A 20849-nucleotide genomic window follows, 5' to 3' on the forward strand; every position below is an offset into this window, starting at 1 on the left:
CCAGAGAATGATGGAAGTTCAATATACATACCTCATGGATACACTGGTGCTATCCAAGGAAAATGAGTAATTCTCAGAGGTGGCTTAGAATTCAGGCTTAAATATCATTTTCAATTAATAAGGAAAGATAGATGTGGGAGAGGCCAATTATGGGGAGGTGACCAGGAGAAGTTGGTAAACAAGAGTAAGGTTTGTTATGCAGGTTTAGGGCCTTGCCTTTTCCATGGATAAAAGTTTCTTAGTTTAGTCATCCATCTCCTCCTGGTACAGAGAGGAAGACAGCTGACAAATGGAGATTTCCTCTAAAACTGTAAATTTCCTTTACAAACGGGGACTTTAACTCTGTTTTCAGAGCTTCTCCTGCCTCTCAGAATAAGCCTCTGCCAAAGAGGCATGTTTTGGGTAGCATATTCTGCCAACCTTCACACCGCTATGGGGTTTAGATTTCAGTATGTATACGAATTTTGAGAGGCTGCAAACATACAGACCATAACAGTCCCATTGGCTTAACCAGGAGCCACCCCTGTCTGTATGGGATGCTAGAGATGTAGTCATTATTCTGGGCCCTATAGCTACTTAAGTATTTGATGGTCTATAAAAGAAAGGGGCAGAGAGCAGATATTGGGAGACAATTAGCTATTTGTTCCAAATGATAAAAAGAGATTTGTGTTACAGGGAAATAAACCCCATGGCAGTAGGGAGAAGAGATTGGAGGAAGACACGATCTGAGACAGGACATCAGTTAGAAGATGAGGAGTCAGGAGGCCTGATGCAAGCCACATGGACCCTGGCTAGCACAGACTGAGGTGGGACCACAGGATCAGCGGTGGGTCAAGGTCCGGGCTCAGAAGCAACACCAGCAAAGGCTGGGGCGACCAGGCTGCCCAAAGGCCAGCTGGCTGGGAGCGGCACTAACAGACGTTGCCTGGAGGCTGGAATGGTTCTAAACTGGGCCTGACTGGGGTTATTGTTCCAGGGTCAAAGTCGTGCCGGGAGGTTTGGAATGGGTGGGCTTCCTCCTATTCTCGAGCTTCTGGTGGCGGTACCTCTCGGACTCCAAGGGTGGGCGGTGGCACCTGCCTCCTACTAATATTTAATGAGGGCAGATTCTCTAAATACAGGGAGTTGCTTCAGATACCAACAACCTTCAGAACATAAGTTTTTACTACAGAGAACTTCACTCGGAGACCTGAAATTCTGTAAGGTACAGCGGTAGGGGAAAGCAGGAGTCAGACCCAACAGCCCAAAACCACAGGAGTTGGAACGGATGGTCCTGAACTAGAACAAGGAAGAGTTGGGTGTGGGCAGGCTGAGCCGCTGGAACAGAGAGGATTAGACCGAGATAGTTCTGGGGAAGCATTTCTGACAGTAGGGTTCCAGGCTGAGGAGGAATATAAAAGTGAGACATCAGCAGACTGTTCAGAGTGCCAGACTGACAATAGGAGAAGCTCAGAGTTCAAGATGCACCTGTGGCATGGGCAGCATATAGATGTTGGGATGCTCTGGACGTGGGAGGCACAAGGAGAGAACGCAGCGAGAGAAAAGAGGTGAGGACTGAAGACAGACCTCCACCGCTCAGGGCTAACTCAGTTGTAAGAGAAAGATAGAGAATGCACCCCCAAGAAAGAACACTGTCCTAATATTCTGATTGCTGCCCCATACCATCCATTCCCTGTGTGGCTCTGCCCATCTCTCCACCCTGCCCCTCACCTGCATCCCGTTCCCATGCTGTCCACTTGGATTCTGCCAATCAGACTGACCAGAAGGAGAGAGAGGCAGGAGGAAGGAGAGGCTGGGGTATATTACCCTCTTCCTACCACAATTGGGCAATGGTTGTGTCCCTCTCTATCCACAGCTCCGGGAGGGGGAGGGCTCTTCCAAAACATTAACTCTGCTCAGGTCCCTAGACTGTGCTTCCTGTCAGTGTGCCCCAGGCTTGGGGGTGAATAAAGGCCTCTGGGAAGGACTCCTTACCTCCTGCTGGAGTCATGAAGCCTGCCCACAATGCTACACTAGTGCTCCCACCAATCGCCATCTACAAAGCCTTTGACTGACACCTATTCCTGCCAGGACCGTGGCTGATTCAAACTCTAAACATAAAAGTGATTGCTAATGACATGGATCAATTGATTTACAGAACCAAGAAAGAAAATGTTTCAAATAAGAGGGAGGGATCAATAGCGTCAAATGTGTAGAATGAATGTCAAGTAGAATGAAAGGTGAAGAGAGGTCATTCAGTTGGGCGATGAGATAATTGCTGATATTGGGAAGCACAGAGGGGCAACAAGCCGCAAGCATCTACTGAAGGAGGCCCTGGAGGATGCAGCATGGAGGTGAGGCAGAGGACAGGTCTGGCGGGAAAGGGGTGGCGTTCAGGGAAAAGCAGTGTGGAGGCGAAGGGTCTGGGGGCAATGGAGAACCGGAGTGTTTTGTAGACTGAGAAGAAGTCACTAAAGAGAAAGAGATGGAAGAAGAAAGAGAAATAAGGCATGACAGATGGGACTGGGATGAAGGGAAGGCAGAAAGAGACAGGATGAAAAGTGGGCTAAATTGAGAAAGTCTGAACAAGAGATATGTATTCTGACATCAGTGGGAATTATAAGGGCAAGCCTACTTGATTGCTTTCATATAACCTATGAAATTTCTTTAAAATTGCCATCTGTGCCATTCTATACAACTTTCTTATTCCTTCTTTCCTCTCTATGCTTTCTACACCCTCCAACGCACGGATACTTTATTTTTTATTTTTCCAAATCTAGGTTTGCCATTCTATAATCAAAACACAAATTCCTTTGGGAAAATGCTTTAAAATCTTAGTTTCGTGGGCACTCTTATATGCCATTGGTGGCAGTACTAATTAGCACAACTACTTAGTAAGGCAATTGAGCAATGTAATTAATTCTTAAAATGTGATTTGATACAATTGATCATGAACTCACGACTCTTCAGCCAAACCAGCCGCTCCTCCCATTATCCGCTAGCTCAGGAAACAATCTATGTTCACCTTGTTATACTAGAAGTTAGATAGACGTCAAATACCTTGTTTTCACTAACTAAAAGCAACCACCAATTTGAAGTATCTTGAATTCCTCTACTTTCTCCCATCTCCTCTGCCATCCCCCTGGCTGAGCTACCATCTTCTTCATGGAGGACTATAAAAATAACGCCTGTGTCTTCTCCCTTCCTCCAATCTTGTCCTACTCTAGTATCTCAGATATTCAGCAGCCAATGTGATGTTTTAAAAATGGAAATTAGATCATACTACTTCCTACTTGAAATTCTTCAATGGACTGACCTGCTTCTGGGTGATGAGAAACTAGGGGCACTAAAATAAATAGACCCCCAAGTAAGACATTCTTGAGTCCATTGCAGTCTCACAAAGTGTAGGCTATGTTTCCAGGAACCTAATCCTGGAGAAAGTTCCATGTGCACTTGAGAAAAACGTGTCGTCTGCTGGTGGTGGGTGGAGCGTTCTGTGTATGTAAGTTAGGTTCAATCTGTCTGTAATGGTGTGCAAGTCCCATGTATCCTTGTTGACCTTCTGCCTGTTATTCCATCCATCATTTAAAGTGGGATATTGGGTCTTTTACTTAATTGTAGAGGTAATTATTTCTTCCTTCAATTCTGTCAATGTACTTCATATGTTTAGAAGTGCTGATGTTTAATTGTGTATACAGTTGACCCTTGAACAATGTGGGGCTTAGGGGTGCTGACCACATGCACAGTAAAAATCCACAGATGACTTAAGTCAGCCCTCCACATACAAGTGTTCCCAACTGTGGAGTCAAGCCTTGAACAACATGGGGTTGAACTGTGCAGGTCAATAGAACCCATGCAGTTCAAAGCCATGCTATTCAGTGGTCAGCTCTATTTATAATTATTCTATCTTCTAGGTGAGTTCACCCTATTATCATTATTACAAAAGACAAAGAAGGACCTTATGTTATCTTTAGTATATCCAACGTCTTTCTTTGCCTCTTGGAACGGTTTTTTACTTAAAGTCTATTTGTCTGATATCAGTATAGCCACCCTGCTCTCTTTTGGTTGCTAATTACATGTAAAATATTTTTCCATCCTTTCACTTTTAACCTGTGTGTGTCCTCAGATCAAAAGTGGGTTTTTTGTAATAGCATATAGTCAGATCCTGCTTTTTATCATTCTGCCAATCCATGTCTTTTTTTTTTTTTTTTTTTAAGGTTAATATTCTTTTACTGGGATTTATTTTTATTTATTTATTTATTTTTTATTTATTCATTATAGAGGAGAGAGAGAGAGAGAGAGAAGGGGGAGGGGCAAGAAGCATCAACTCCCATATGTGCCTTGACCAGGCAAGCCCAGGGTTTTGAACCGGCAACCTCAGCGTTTCCAGGTTGACGCTTTATCCACTGCGCCACCACAGGTCAGGCGAATCCATGTCTTTTAATTGGGGAGTTTAATCCATTTACAAATTTATATATACATTATTTGATCAATAACATGGGTTTATAGTTATTTTTGTACATTTGTCTTTTAAATCATGTAGGAAACAAGAAGTGGAGTTACAAACAAAAAATATTATCAGGCCTGACCTGTGGTGGCGCAGTGGATAAAGTGTCGACCTGGAAATGCTGAGCTCGCCGGTTCGAAACCCTGAGCCTGCCTGGTCAAGGCACATATGAGAGTTGATGCTTCCTGCTCCTCCCCCCCTTTTCTCTCTCCCCCTCTCTCTCTCCTTTCTAAAATAAATAAATTAAAAAATATATATATATATATATAATCATATTGGCTTTGTGTGTGTGTGTGTGTGTTTGTGTGTGTGTGTGTGTGTGTGTGTGTGTGTTTTTCCGAAGCCAGAAACGGGGAGGCAGTCAGACAGACTCCCGCATGCACCCGACCGGGATCCACCTGGCATGCCCACCAGGGGGCGATGCTCTGCCCATTCGGGGCATTGCTCTGTTGCAACCAGAGCCACTCAAGCGCCTGAGACAGAGGCCACAGAGCCATCCTCAGTGCCCAGGCCAACTTTGCTCCAATGGACCCTTGGCTGCGGGAGGGGAAGAGAGAGACAGAGAGGAAGGAGAGGGGGAGGGGTGGAGAAGCAGATGGGCGCTTCTCCTGTGTGCCCTGGCCGGGAATCGAATTCGGGACTCCTACACGCCAGGCCGACGCTCTACCACTGAGCCAACTGGCCAGGGCCATATTGGCTTTTATATTTGCCCAATAAAAGAACCTACATTGACACATCACCATAACCCGAAGTCCACAGTTTACTTTAGGACTTACTCCTAATGTACATTCTGTGGTTTTGACAAATGTATAATGACATATATACATCATTCCAGTATCATACAGAACAGTTTCACCATCCTAAAAATCCTTTGTACTCAAATCTTTTCATCCTCCCTCCATACTAACTTCTAGCAACTACTGATCTTTTTACAGTCTCTTTAGTTTTGCCTTTTCTAGAATGTCAAACACTTGGAACTATACAGTATGTAGCTTTTTCAGATTGGCTTCTTTTACATAGTAATATTCATTTAAGGTTCTCCCACATCTTTCCATGGTTTGATAGCTAATTTCTTTTTTAGCAGTGAGTAATATTAAATTGTAGATGCACAAGTTTATTTATCCATTCATTTGTCTAATGAAAGACATCTCAGTTGCTTCCAAGTTTTGATGATTACAAACAAAGCTGTTATAAACATCCATGTGCAGGTTTTTTGTGTGGCCATAAGTTTTCAGTTCATCTGGGTAAATGTCAAAGAGCATGATCACTGGGTTGTATGGTAAGAGTATATGTGTTGTTTTGTTAGCTACTGCCAAACTGTCTCCCAAAGTGGCTGTAATATTTTTCATCCCCACCGACAATGCATGAGAGTTTCTGTTGGTCCACATCTTCACCAGCATTTGGTGTTGTCAGCATTTTGAATTTCCACCATTCTAATAGGAGTGTAGTGGTATCTCATTATTGTTTTAATTTCAATTCCCTCATGGTATGTGATGTGAAGCATCTTTTCATATGCTTATTTGTTATGTGTTTATCTTCTTTGATGAGGTACCTCTACAGTTCTTTTGCCCATTAATTAAAATTAGATAGGTCTCAGGTATACAGTTGAATAATACCTCATCTGTATATCATATTGTGTGTTCACCACCCCGAGTTAAGTCTCCTTCCATCACCATTTACACCCCGTTGACCCTCTTCTATCTTCCTCAACCCTTTTTTATTGCATACTTTTTAATTGGGTTGTTCATTTTGTTGTTAAGCTTTAAGAAGTCTTTGTATATTTTAGATAACAGTTCTTTATCAGATATGTCTTTTACAAATATTTTCTCCCAGTTTGCTTTGTTTTCTCATTCGCTCAACAGCAACTTTCATGGAGCAGTTTTAAATTTTTATAAAGTCCGGATTACCAATTATTCCTTTCATGGATTGTGCCCTCACTGCTTTGATTAAATACAAATTCATCTAAATTTTCTTCTATTATCTTCTAAAAGGTTATTGTTTGGTACTTTATATTTATTTAGGACTATGACCTATTTTTGAGTTAATTTTTGTGCAAAATGGAAGGGCTATGTTTAGATTCATGCTTTTTGCATGTGGACATCCAGTTATTCCAGCACCATTCGTTGAAGACATTATCTTTACTCCACCATATTGCCTTTGATCCTTTGTCCAAGATGAGTGCCTTTGATGCATTCTCTGTTCTTTCCATTGATCTATTTGCTTCTTCTCCTGCCAATATCATCAGGTCTTGATTACTGTAGCTTTATAGTAAGTCTTGAAGTTTAATAGTGTCAGTCCTCTGATTTTGTTCTTCTCTTTTAATATTATATTGGCTAGCCTGCGTCCTTTGTCCCTCTGTATAAACTTTAGAATCAGTTTGTTAATATCCGCAACAATATCTTGCTGGGATTCTGATTGGGATTGCACTAGATCTATAGATCAAATTGGGAAGAACTGACATTTTGGCATGATGCACGGGGCTTCCTATTTGTGAACATGTCTCCGTTTATTTAGTTTTTCTTGGATGTCTTTTGTCATAGCTTTGTAGTTTCCCTCATGTCGATTTTATACATATTTATTTTGTTGTGTTTGTATTTCAGTATTTCGTGTTAAGAATACTAATGTAAATGGTGTTATGTTTTTAATTTCAAATTCTAGTTGTTCGTTGCTGGAATATACTGTAGGTAAGCGACTAACTTTTGTATATTAACCTTGTTCATGTATCCTGTAACATTGTTATAATTATTGGTTTCAGAGGTTTTGTGGTGATTTTTTTTGGATTTTCTACAATCATTTCACCTGCAAAGGTAGCTTTATTTCCTTCTTACCAATTTAGTACCTTTTGTTGTCTAATTGCATTATTTATGACTTCCAGTATAACGGGTTTTGGGGGAGTTTTTAAGCTTTCTTAAAAGATTTTTTTATTGATTGATTTTAGAGAGAAGAGAGAGATGGAGATAGAGAGGGAGGGAGAGAGAGAGAGAAAGGGGTGGGGGGGGAGCAGGAAGTAACAACTCATAGTAGTTGCTTCTTGTATGTGCCCTGACCGGGCAAGCCCAGGGCTTCAAACCAGTGGTCCCAGCGTTCCCGGTCAACACTCCATCCACTGTGCTACCACAGGTCAGGCCCAGTATAATGTTTTAAAGGAGTGGTGACAAGAGAGTCTTGCTTTGTTCTTGATCTTAGCGGGAAAGCTTTGAGTTTCTCACGATTAAGTATGTTAGCTGTACAGTTTTGTAGTTATTCTCTATTAGGTTGAGGAAATTCTCTTCTATTGCTAGTTTGTTGAGTTTTTTAGAATCATGAATGAGTGTTGAATGTTATAAAATGCTTTCTCTTTATCTACTGATACAGTAATGTGATTTCTGTTCCTTAGCCTGGTATAGTTTTAATTTTTTTCATTTTATTTATTTATTGATTTTTTTTTAGAGAGAGTGAGAAACATCAATTCATTGTTTCACTTATTTCTGCATTCATCAATTGATTCTTGTATGTGTCCTGACAGGGGATCAAACCCACAACGTTGGTATATTGGGATGATGTTCTAACCAACTGGGCTACTCAGCCAGGGCCAGGCCTGTTGTAGCTTTTAGTACAATTCCTTCCTCCAATGTTTGGTAGAATTTACCAGTGAATCTATATGAGCCTTGTGCTTCCTGTTTTTCAAGGTTATTTATTATTGCTTCAAATTCTTTTTTTATACAGAGAAAGAGATAGATTGGGACAGACAGACAGGAACAGAAAGAGATGAGAAGCATCAATCATCAGTTTCTCGTTGGGGCACTTTAGTTGTTCATTGATTGCTTTCTCATATTTGCCTTGATAGTGGGGCTACAGCAGACCGAGTAACCCCTTGCTCAAGCCAGCGACCTTGGGTCTAAGCTGGTGAGCCTTGCTCAAACCGGATGAGCCCGCACTCAAGCTGGCGACCTTGGGGTCTTGAACCTGTGTCCTCCGCATCCCAGTCCTATGCTCTATCCACTGCGCCACTGCCTGGTCAGGCTGATTCAAATTCTTTAATACATATAAGTCTATTCAGATTGTCTAGTTCTTCTTGGGTGAGTTTTGGCAGATTGTGTCTGTTATGTCACCCCCAGCCCATCGGTAGTGATGCTCTCAGTTAGGAATGCCTGAGGCACTTCTCTGTGCCCATATTACTCATAATAAGCCCCACAAACGTTTCCCCCACCAGTGTTGGGCTGGACTGGCCTTTGTGGTCTTATGACAGTCACAGGATGCAGTTCAGGAAAAACCGTCATGAATTTTTGAGTAACAAGAGTTATTATAATACAATTCCTGGAGTGTGCATGGCATACCCAAATGTGACACATTAAGGTCACAGAGACAGAGTGTGGACCTGGGGCTCTACCTTCATTAGGTTGCAAAGATTGAGTATCAGCCTGGGGGTCAGAGGCAATACCATATTGTTTGGCGGGGCAACAGGAATACATTATATGAACTGTGAACAATGACACATCATCTTGACATTCGTGCTGCCAGCCAAGGGCTGGACATAAGAATGATATCCAAGGAGTTCCAGGGAGCAGGTTGTCCAAAGTCCAAGATATCAGAGCAGACATCCATCCTGCAATACCTGGTCACTCTGCCTCTCCATTCCATGTTGCCTTTTTTTTTTTTTTTTTTTTTTTTAGAAAGAGAAGAAGGGAGAGAGACAGAGACACACACAGAGAGAAACATCAATTTGTTGTTCCGCTCATTCATACTATCATTGGTTGTTTCTTATATGTGCCCTGTATGGGGAATCAAACCCCCAACCTTGGCATGTCAGGACAATGAGCTATCTGGCTAGGGCCTGCTGTGTTCTTTAAAAGCCATCTGCACATGCCCAGTGGGTCTCAGTCTCACCTGGGGCTATCCCTGCACTGCACTCGCACCTGACTCCAGGCACTTCATTCCTGTAGGTGGGCCCGAATCTGCCTCACTTTCACCCCTCCTGGGTTCTGGCATACCTCGACTGTTTTCAGGTGATGGAAACACTGTGTCCAAAGCAGATGTAGGTGTCATCTCCATACTCTGTCTCTGAAGAACCTTCACCCCCAGGGGATGTGTACTGTACCTTTGTTGCTGTCTTCTTGAATAGGCTTTTTTTTTTTTTTTTACAGAGACAGAGAGAGAGTCAGAAAGAGGGATAGACAGGGACAGACAGACAGGAATGGAGAGATGAGAAGCATCAATCATTAGTTTCTCGTTGCGCATTGCGACACCTTAGTTGTTCATTGATTGCTGTCTCATATGTGCCTTGACCGCGGGCCTTCAGCAGACTGAGTAACTCCTTGCTCGAGCCAGCGACCTTGGGCTCAAGCTGGTGAGCTTTTGCTCAAACCAGATGAGCCCGCACTCAAGGTGGTGACCTCGGGGTCTCGAACCTGGGTCTTCCTCATCCCAGTCCGGCGCTCTATCCACTGCGCCACCGCCTGGTCAGGCTTGAATAGGCTTTGCATCGTCCACCACACCATGGATTAGCACTGAGACAGAGTCATCTTCAGGGACCCCATGGGACCTTCTGCTCTGTCCACTTCTACCTGTCTCCCTGACACAGCAGAGACTCGCCCCTGCAGCGCCATGATTCTTCTCAGGCTGGTGTTTGTAGGGAACACCCTCCCTGCACACTGTTAAATGACCTCTGACCACCTGCAAGCCCAACCCATATGCCTCTCCCAAGAGGCCTTCCAGACCACAGCATTTAACTCCTCCTGCCTGCCCCCTGGCTCTCCTGATCTAGCCTGTTTTGTCTCCTTGAGTCCCTGCTGCCCCATTCGTGTCTGTCTGCCACAGCAGATCATGGGTTGCTAGAGGCAGAAACCATCTTCCTCACTTCTAAACACTCCACATCTCTGATTTGCGTAATGTTTGATTTTGTATCTGTTGCTTACACAAATTGAGGCAAGTTTCTTTTCTAACTGATCTCCCATGAAAGAATTGCTTTAACAGCCATTACTCACACCTTAATCTTCTACTGTGTAATTATGTAGCTATCTGGTGAGTCCTTTAAGCCTGAGTGAAGTTCCATATCCATTTAGTGTGATGCATCGAGCTATGTGAACTGAGGGAGCCGGTTTACTGCGAGCCTGCTCTCTGAACCCTCAGCAAAGCTTTAGGTCACCAAGAAAGAGGATGGCTCTGCCTATAAGATGTCCAGGAGACGGGATTCACAGACCCATGAAACAGGGAACACCACACGTGGGTACCAATAGGTTGAAGCATGTGTGGTGAGCATTGGGGACTTGGAGCAGGAAGAGCTAGGGGCATGAGGTGGTTGTGGAAGTTTCAGGTTAGATGGAGTTCCAGGTGTGACACATGACCACCCAGAGGAAGTGCTCGGGGGACACCTGACATAGGGCACTCACAGTCAGCTGGTATTTGCTTAGGTTTTTGTTGGTGTTGAGGTGGCCAACACACCCCTTCTTCCAATCTGTCTTTAGAATTCCCGAGATTGGAAACTCAGTTCTCCAAGCATGCAGATCTCGTAAGAGTGGACTCAAACCTTCAGACACCAATTTTTAAATTCAAGATGATGATGTTACTAGTGGGCTGGTCAGCAAACACACTTTTCCTTTGACAGACATATCTAAAACAGGATTCACCCCACATGTCCTAGCCACACACAATGCACGAGGAAATGCTGCGAGGTAGCCGGCCTGTGTGCAAGGGGAGTGGGGGAGAACAGGTTCAATGCTGGTATCTGCAGCTCCCAGGAGCAGGGGTTTGGAGGGATGCAGACAAGTGCTCTGAGACTTCTGCAAGTCTGGGCCAGGAAGGAAGAGTGAGGACAGGGTGGAGAGAGGGCTTTGTGAGGACAAGATGGGGCAGACTGGAGCGAGTTTATAGATGCAAAAGACACAGAAAGGTGTAGAAGACACAGCTGAGTAAAAGATGAAGAGGCCAAGTCCTGGGGCAGGAGGAGGGTGGGCCTAGGTAGGTGGAGAAAGGAAGGTATACCCAGGGAGGTGCTGAGGAGGGGGGATGGGCCCTGGTACTGGTGAGGGGGAGAGGAAAGCTGGCCTGGGTGGGATAATACAGTGTTCCAGCTGGGAGAGGAAAGCTGGCCTGGGTGGGATAATACAGTGTTCCAGCTGGGAGAGGAAAGCTGGCCTGGGTGGGATAATACAGTGTTACAGCTGGGAGAGGAAAGCTGGTCTGGGTGGGATAATACAGTGTTACAGCTGGGAGAGGAAAGCTGGTCTGGGTGGGATAATACAGTGTTACAGCTGGGAGAGGAAAGCTGGCCTGGGTGGGATAATACAGTGTTACAGCTGGGAGAGGAAAGCTGGTCTGGGTGGGATAATACAGTGTTCCAGCTGGGAGAGGAAAGCTGGCCTGGATGGATAATACAGTGTTCCAGCTGGGAGAGGAAAGCTGGCCTGGATGGATAATACAGTGTTCCAGCTGGGAGAGGAAAGCTGGCCTGGGTGGGATAATACAGTGTTACAGCTGGGAGAGGAAAGCTGGCCTGGGTGGGATAATACAGTGTTACAGCTGGGAGAGGAAAGCTGGCCTGGGTGGGATAATACAGTGTTACAGCTGGGAGAGGAAAGCTGGCCTGGGTGGGATAATACAGTGTTCCAGCTGGGAGAGGAAAGCTGGCCTGGATGGATAATACAGTGTTCCAGCTGGGAGAGGAAAGCTGGTCTGGGTGGGATAATACAGTGTTACAGCTGGGAGAGGAAAGCTGGCCTGGGTGGGATAATACAGTGTTACAGCTGGGAGAGGAAAGCTGGTCTGGGTGGGATAATACAGTGTTCCAGCTGGGAGAGGAAAGCTGGCCTGGATGGATAATACAGTGTTCCAGCTGGGAGAGGAAAGCTGGCCTGGATGGATAATATAGTGTTCCAGCTGGGAGAGGAAAGCTGGCCTGGGTGGGATAATACAGTGTTCCAGCTGGGAGAGGAAAGCTGGCCTGGGTGGGATAATACAGTGTTCCAGCTGGGAGAGGAAAGCTGGCCTGGGTGGGATAATACAGTGTTACAGCTGGGAGAGGAAAGCTGGCCTGGGTGGGATAATACAGTGTTCCAGCTGGGAGAGGAAAGCTGGCCTGGGTGGGATAATATAGTGTTCCAGCTGGGAGAGGAAAGCTGGCCTGGGTGGGATAATACAGTGTTACAGCTGGGAGAGGAAAGCTGGCCTGGGTGGGATAATACAGTGTTACAGCTGGGAGAGGAAAGCTGGTCTGGGTGGGATAATACAGTGTTACAGCTGGGAGAGGAAAGCTGGCCTGGGTGGGATAATACAGTGTTACAGCTGGGAGAGGAAAGCTGGTCTGGGTGGGATAATATAGTGTTACAGCTGGGATAGGAAAGCCTCAGCATCCTCAGATAGCAGCCTAGGCCCGGAATGCCTAGCACACTGCTGTGTGTATACACCAAGGATTTGAAGGGAATGGCACCAGACCATCTGCACAATTTAAAAATTAATAAAACCAATGTTATTTTCTAAAAATAAGCACATTTATATCATTTTTCCACTGACTTACTTCAGATTAGATATAATTTACTTCATTTAAAGTTGTTTTTTGTTGTTTTTGTTTTGTTTTTGCAAGAGGGAGAGACAGAGACAGGAAGGGACAGAGATGAGAAGCACCTACTTGTGGTTGCATTACTTTAGTTGTTCACTGACTGCTCATACATTCCTTGACGGGGGTGGGGGTGGGGGTGGGGCTCCAGCCAAGCACGTGACCCCTTGCTCAAGCCAGCAACCTCTGGGATCAAGTCATTGATCCCATGCTCAATCCGGTGACCCCACACTGAAGCTGGTGAGCCTGTGCTCAAGCTGGATGAGCCTGCACTCAAGCTGGCGACCTTGGGATTTCAAACCTGGGACCTCAGTGTCACAGCTCGATGCTCTATCCACTGCATCACCACTGGTCAGGCCATTGTAAAGTGTTTTAATTTATATTACTGCAATCCATAATTTATATATAACACATAATTACATCTAACATGTCTGTCCAAGTATTTTGGTCAACATTTTGGGCTCTTAAAGCCAATATTTAGGAAAACTCTGGCTTAAAATATGTAGGTAGCATTGCATTAATTCCGTCTCTTAGAGAATAGTGTGGAGATATACAAATCATCTTAACAAAAACACTGATTAAGATGAGTAAAACACAGCCCTGGCGGAATAGCTCCATTGGAGCATCATTTCAAAGCGCAGTAGCTGCTGGTTCAATCCCCAATCAGGGCACATACAGAAACAGATCAATGTTCCTCTCTCTCTCTCTCAAATCAATAAATAAAAATGAGATAAAAAGATTAGTAAAACACAAAAATCTTATTTAAAATAATTTTCTTTTTTTTTTCTTTTTTCTTTTAGCAAAAGAGGGGGACAGGACAGACAATAACAGACAGACGGGAAGGGAGAGAGATGAGAAGCATCAATTCTTTGTTGTGGCACCTTCATTGTTCATTGACTGCTTTCTCATATATGCCTTAAACGGGGGCTCTAGCTGAGCCAGTGATCCCTTGCTCAAGCCAGCGACCTCGGGCTTCAAGCCAGCGACCGTGGGGTCATGTCTATGATCCTACGCTCAAGATAGTGACCCCACACTCAAACCAGTGAGCTCATGCTGAAGCTGATGACCTTGAGATTTTGAACCTGGGTCCTCTGCATCCCAGGCCGACACTCTACCCACTGTGTCACTGCCTGGTCAGGCTAAAAATATAACTATAAGTGATACAACTACAAGTTGATGCTTCTCATCTCTGTCCCTTCCTGTCTCTGTCTCACCCTCTCTTGAGAAAACAAAACAAAACAAAACTTTACAATGAAGTAAATAAAAATTAAGGGATATTTTATAGCTTCATATTCATTTTGAAATCTCTTAATTTTTGTGAGCAGTATAGTTTTCAATAAGTTTCAATTAATTATATTCTGATCATAACAGGTCTTAAAGAATGCTAAAACCAAGTATTTTAAAAGAATTATAGACCTAATAAAATTGACATTAAAGTATTTTATTTAAAATTGTTATAATAGAAAAAGACATTTAGAAGATGTTTATCTCATTTTAGAAAACATAGGCTTTATGGGTCAGAAATAATTTTCCAAACTCATTGCTAGAATTAAAATTTCACATCACAGAAATGTTTAATAACAAATGTTGCCCAACAGATTACAACACTAAAGTTCTATAATAAATAAGCTTTCTAATTTTTGTTTACCAAAAAACCCATGAACTGATGAAGTAACAATAGTAAGTTAACATTAATTTCAGAAAAAAAAGGCACATCCAGGCAAAATAGTCAAGGCGATTTGTAAAATGCAGCGTCATGTGTATATTGTGCATATGATCAATTGAATGCAATAAATTATTCTGGAAAATTCTAAAATATGGCAGTAATAGTTTGTAAAGCTGGGCAAATAAGACACCTCCCTCCTTAGTAGCATATTTTGTTCCCCAAAGTCCAGCTACAGAACTGCCCAAAACGTCTACGCTCCAGTGCACTGGTCTGCTCTGACGAGTTGTTCATCGCCGGGGCGCCCTCAGAGACTGGACCGTCTGTCTGGCCGTGGCACACACTTGGTAATTGCAGCTCTCCACAGCACAGGGGCCAGTAGAAGACTGAGCGTGGTCACACTCAGGATTAGGAGGTACACCTGCAACAGGTAAAACTGAGCGTCATCCCAGGATGAGGCGGTGCACCTGTAACAGGTAAGACTGGGTCTGGTCTCACACCGGATTACTGTGTCCACCCCAAACCACAGGTATGCTCGTAGGTATACCCCATACAGACACAGGTACCTCAACATTTAGATGTGAGGTGGACTGAGATGTGACCTTCAGTGGACACTGTGAGGTCGATGCGTCATCGCTGGTTCACACACTGGAGTCTGTGCGACTGGGGTCACCCCTTGGGCTCGCTCGGCCGTCATTCTGACCCCGTGGGGGTCACTTACAGTGAGGGTACAGTCTCAAGGCAGGTCTCAGATGGAGCTCATGCACAAATTTCCATTCTTCACCACTTGTTTTAGGTGCTCTTTGATATGAAGACTTAACCTTCCTCACATTTACGGACACAAGGAGACATTTAATTTTGAATGCTTACCAGCATTTCACATGCACCAACAAGAACTTTTATATTCATTCAACCCTATTTATTAGGGAGCAGGTGTGCAGAACCAAATATTCAAAGTACCACTTGGCAAGGCATACTTTATTGACAATATCACAATGTAAGAAGGGATGCCGTGAGCTGGGGCAATAGGGAGGCCCCCCCACTGTGGTCCCTGCATGCCGAGGGAGGGACAGCAGGGCAATCCCCCGCGTGGGCTTCAGAGAGCAGGCCCAGGAGTTCAACTGTGCTTACCCAGGCATTAGAAGGGGCAAGAAGCAAAACTTAGACTGCAGGAGAGGGCTACAGGGACAAAAATCATTTTGAATAGACATCACTACAGGGGGTCCTCGGGTTACAACATATAACATATGAGTGTGTGTCTATATTTCATTTTGCACTTATATTTTTCCTCTGCAGTTCTGCCCATTTTTACTTTATTCAACTTTATTATTTGCCAGTTAAAAATGGCAAATAATAAAGTTGAATAAAGATTTGATTAGTGACAATGACATCATCAAGTGATGCTCACCAAGTTCTAAGTTCATATGAAATGTCATATGTCTTGACATATGACATTTCAAGTTTACGACACTCCCATAAAAACTTTAAAAAATTAAGATGCGAGTGTTTCAGCTTAGGACGCACCATACCTACAGACTACATGGTGAACTAGTTTGGTGACGCGGCAGAAGAATACACAGTGACGCGGCATATGAGGGAGGGAGTCGGCGTCCCCCAGTACGCTCACCTACGCCATTTTGGACTGTTAGTGCAAGTGTTCCATTTGTGTTAGGCTAGGGTGTGTTTTGACTTACACCAAATTTCGGGTTATGTCACTGTCATAGGAACAGAACTGTGTCGTAACCCAAGGAGCCCCTGTATTCAGAAACTTGCATGTCCACAAATCCATGATTTAAAAATGCCCTGAAGTGAACTGTTTCTACCCTGGGACACACAGAAGCAGCTGCTTGCTGCAGCCTCTGAGCCTGCACAGAACAGGTTTCCAGCCCTGACACACACGCAGTTTCTTAGTGAACCAACAGTTAAAAACAGGGAGTTCAGATTTCTACATTATTACCCAATATTTTATACATTTAATAACAAAAAAGCTCCCTTTAATCTCCATCTTGTTTTCACTAAAACAGAAATACTCTAATTTTAGTTATCAAATGCTTTTCTCAGTTACAGCATCAATTTGCCATTTGATGATTCAGGGATAACACTACTCAGTTATCTGGTCCTGAAAGAATATTCAGGTTTTAAATACTAAACTCTTAACACTGGGGAGCAACAGACTGCGGCATGTTGACTTCTGGGGCCAGCAGTCCTTTTTACTTTTAGAGCTACACCCCACACCCCACAGCCAAGCACAAAACAATTTCCTTCTTATCAAATTTAGTGACAATGACATCATCAAGTGATGCTCATCAAGTTCTAAGGTCATAGCCAGTTAAAAATGGCAATAAAGTTGAATAAAGTAAAAATGGGCAGAACTGCAGAGGAAAAATATAAGTGCAAAATGAAATATAGACACACACTCAGCTGCACACACACACACACACACACACACACACACACACACAACTGCGCATGGTGCTCAAACAGCAGTGAGAGGAGAGTGGAGCAGAACAGTGACAAAGCACCAGCCCGAGGGTAAGCACTCAGAAGTAGGTGGAGACTCACCTCCCGAGAGATGATGCCCGCTCTGCGCGCTCTGCTCCCCAGCACGAAAGAGAACTCGCTGACCTGGGCCAGCCCTGCAGCCACGATCCACTTGATGTACTGACTGGTTTTCGGCAAGAGGAGAGACAAGACCAGTGCTGCCAGAACAAACTGTGAGAGCAGCCCCATGTTACTGCTTAGCCGGAGCCCGACAGCCAAACACACAGAGAACACAGAGGACACATGAGCGCTGGGACAGCGCTCGAGTAACACATAGCAGGGGCGTACAGAGGGGCACCAAATAAACACAAAGTGTCTAAAATAAAACCACACAGAACACCAAGGCAAAACCAAGGGTTTTGGTTCATATTCAGGAAACAAGGCTTTGCTCCCAGACTAAATTAACAGTGTTAAATGTTATATGGCGTTCAAATGGAAACTTTATTTTTAATAAGAGAGAAACATATCTCTCTCATGAAATAATATCCAGACGGTAAGCAGCCTGGAGCTGGTGGGGCAGCTAGACAACCACTGGGGATTCAATGGAAATATTTTAAGTCAGTTTTTATAATCCACAATGCCAGCTCGTTACAGACTAGGTTAAGACATTGAAAGTTAACACAGACAACTCAATAATTCATAGTCATAGGGAACAGACAAGCGGAGATGGTGAAATAATTCTCCGTGGATGTGAAAATGTATGCCTGCAGGCACCACAAGAATCGGGCTCTGCAGTTCTTCAGGTTCACTTAGGATAAAGTCAAATTATAGTGCACGACTTCACTGCAGGATCCGGAAAACCATTTCTCCCATTCCAGCTCTTTAACTCCAAATGTTAAACATACTCAATTCAGAGACAAACAAAAAAACAAACCCAAACCACCTCCACGGTCACCCAGCCCTGCCCCAGGCACCGCTGCACAGACTGGTGTTCTGGGTAACCTGCACTGCTGGGGGCTCAGAGACTCAGCGTAGCTGTGGGCAGGGAGTTAGACCCAGGAGGTAGTAATGTGCCCTGTGTGACATGTAAAGCCAAAAATAAAATGATTTTTTACCAATCACAAATCACTGAAAGGATCAATACCTTCATGATCACCACCGACAGAGTGAGGACCATCAGGATGGTGAGCTCGTACACCACGAAAGTGGGAAACACATGGAGGCCTGTGAAGAGAGGACAGACAGAGTGAGGACCGTCAGGGTGGTGAGCTCGCACACCACGAAAGTGGGAAACCCGTGGAGGCCTGTGAAGAGAGGACAGACAGAGTGAGGACCGTCAGGATGGTGAGCTCGCACACCACGAAAGTGGGAAACACGTAGAGGCCTGTGCAGACAGAGTGAGGACCGTCAGGGTGGTGAGCTCGTACACCACGAAAGTGGGAAACACGTGGAGGCCTGTGAAGAGAGGACGGAGAGAGTGAGGGCCGTCAGGGTGGTGAGCTCGCACACCACGAAAGTGGGAAACCCGTGGAGGCCTGTGAAGAGAGGACAGACAGAGTGAGGACCGTCAGGATGGTGAGCTCGCACACCACGAAAGTGGGAAACACGTAGAGGCCTGTGCAGACAGAGTGAGGACCGTCAGGGTGGTGAGCTCGTACACCACGAAAGTGGGAAACACGTGGAGGCCTGTGAAGAGAGGACAGACAGAGTGAGGACCGTCAGGATGGTGAGCTCGTACACCACGAAAGTGGGAAACACGTGGAGGCCTGTGCAGACAGAGTGAGGACCGTCAGGATGGTGAGCTCGCTCACCACGAAAGTGGGAAACACGTGGAGGCCTGTGAAGAGAGGACAGACAGGGCAGTTCTTTCAGGACCACACAGCCCGTCTCCCAACAAAGTCACACCTGCTTCTCAGTGGTAAATCTGTTCACTTTCCAGCTCCTCGTTCTTGTTTCAACAGAAGGATGAAGTTCTTGTAAGCACAGTCCTGTTGTGCCACTCATTTAAGCGCTCGTTCAAGCACTGCTGTGGGCGGCTCCTGAGCCAGCTGCTCCAGGGAAAGATGCCCGGGCTCCAGGCTCCATGGCCTGGGTGCTGAGTGCAATCCTCCACCGGAGTTCACCCCCAGGACACAGCAAAGCAAGAGGGCGGGCAGCTGCTAAATCTGGTTTTCCTAAGCATCGACCTGGAAATGCTGAGGTTGCCGGTTCGAAACCCTGGGCTTGCCTGGTCAAGGCACATATGGGAGTTGATGCTTCCTGCTCCTCCTCCCTTCTCTATCTCTGTCTCTCTCTCCCTCTCTCCTTTCTAAAATGAATAAATAAAATTTTTTAAAAAATTAAAAAAAATAAAACTGTGCATGCTTGAGATTCTTCTTCTAAAAAAAAAGAAGTAAATCTGGTTTTCCTTTATGAAAATATTCTGAATAAGATGCAAATGGCCATGGAGTCTGAAGACAAGGAACAGCAGCCACAGGTGAGGAAGGCTGACTGTCCACACCTCAAGGCTGAGAAGCCCAGTGGCTTGTTGACTCAAGTAGAGCTGGGTCTCCCCAGCCTGCTCTTGTGTCCTGTCTGAACAGCACCATAGAGTGGTCATGACCATGCAGTCCCTCATAATCACAGCAAATGCCTGGCCCCAGACCACTCGTGGGATACTCAGCATACAGGCCAGATGCCAGAGCTCTTTGCTCTGAGGGTGGAGACTGATCACTCACGTGACTTTCAGCAGTAAGCCAGAGCACTATGCTTAGAACAATGAAGACACTAAACTGACTGGAGCCAGTACTTAGTGACATTAACAAAACAGTGATGAAATCCATGTTACAATCTCTTTGCCACATATAACTTTGACAGGAGGGAAAACTAACTGTTAACAGTTTTTCTACTTAAAGCTATTCATTCTTGCAACAAATGCCAAATGTGTGTCTGGGGTAGCACAACGGTAAATAGTACAGGCTCTGGGCTAAAATCCTTGGTCTAAACCAAGTATGGACGCTGGCATGCGTCTTAACCTCTCTCTGCCTTAGTTTCCTCATCTGCAGTTGTGGATTTAGGCAGTGAGGAGTTAAGCAGGCACCTGGCACAGGCAGTTACCTGTGTTAATAAACACTTGCCCTCGTGGTCATGGCGCACACGAACTAGACCACAGATATAAAAGTGAGCAAGGACCCAGGGCCAGGGCTGCAAGGTGCTAGGTCACACGGACATGTGACAGCCACCTCCAGGCACCTCTCAGGAGCCACTAGCAGCGCTCTCCCTTCAGCATGGAAAGCCCGCTTCCACTCTGGGCCTCAAACTGTCCTTGGTTGTGATGTCCCAGGCGGCCTTCCCTGGGAACACAGCCTGAATCCCGTGGAGCACCCACTCCCTTACTGGCAGTGGGGACCCAGGACCCACTCTTTTCACCTAGAACCGACTGTGGCTAATGGGCCTTGGTGCAGCAACTGGGTCCAGGTCATCTCTGTGGTCTTGACAGGGCCTGGCACAGGACAGGAGGTCAATGCGTGATGGTTAAAAATGGGGACACTAATTCACATGTCACTGAGGTCTAAATGTGCAGAAAAGTAACGATGTCTTCTTAAACACATGCCACTAACTTGTTGCTTAGAACCCTGGAACAACAAAAAATTGTGTCCCTGACTATTTCAAAAATAAAAACCTAATTGTAGACACGTTTCTCAGTTGGC

The 20849-nt window shown here is 45.0% G+C and overlaps 1 protein-coding gene across 5 annotated transcripts in view; it reads right to left on the reverse strand.

Moving 5' to 3' along the window:
• Positions 1-14448: 14448 nt before the first annotated feature.
• Positions 14449-20849, reverse strand: part of TMCO3 (transmembrane and coiled-coil domains 3) — a 66058-nt gene continuing 59657 nt past the window's right edge. For all 5 annotated transcript variants that reach the window (XM_066380502.1, XM_066380498.1, XM_066380499.1 and 2 more), the window contains 3 exons: positions 18305-18384; positions 17242-17391; positions 14449-15100 (listed from right to left, as the gene is read on the reverse strand). In XM_066380502.1, the coding sequence (XP_066236599.1) occupies positions 14987-15100; positions 17242-17391; positions 18305-18384 (344 nt within the window). In that variant the 3' untranslated portion in view covers positions 14449-14986. The remainder of the gene's footprint in view (positions 15101-17241; positions 17392-18304; positions 18385-20849) is intronic.

The sequence above is a fragment of the Saccopteryx leptura genome, chromosome 4 (assembly GCF_036850995.1).
Source record: "Saccopteryx leptura isolate mSacLep1 chromosome 4, mSacLep1_pri_phased_curated, whole genome shotgun sequence".
In the NCBI taxonomy this organism is placed as follows: Eukaryota; Metazoa; Chordata; class Mammalia; order Chiroptera; family Emballonuridae; genus Saccopteryx; species Saccopteryx leptura.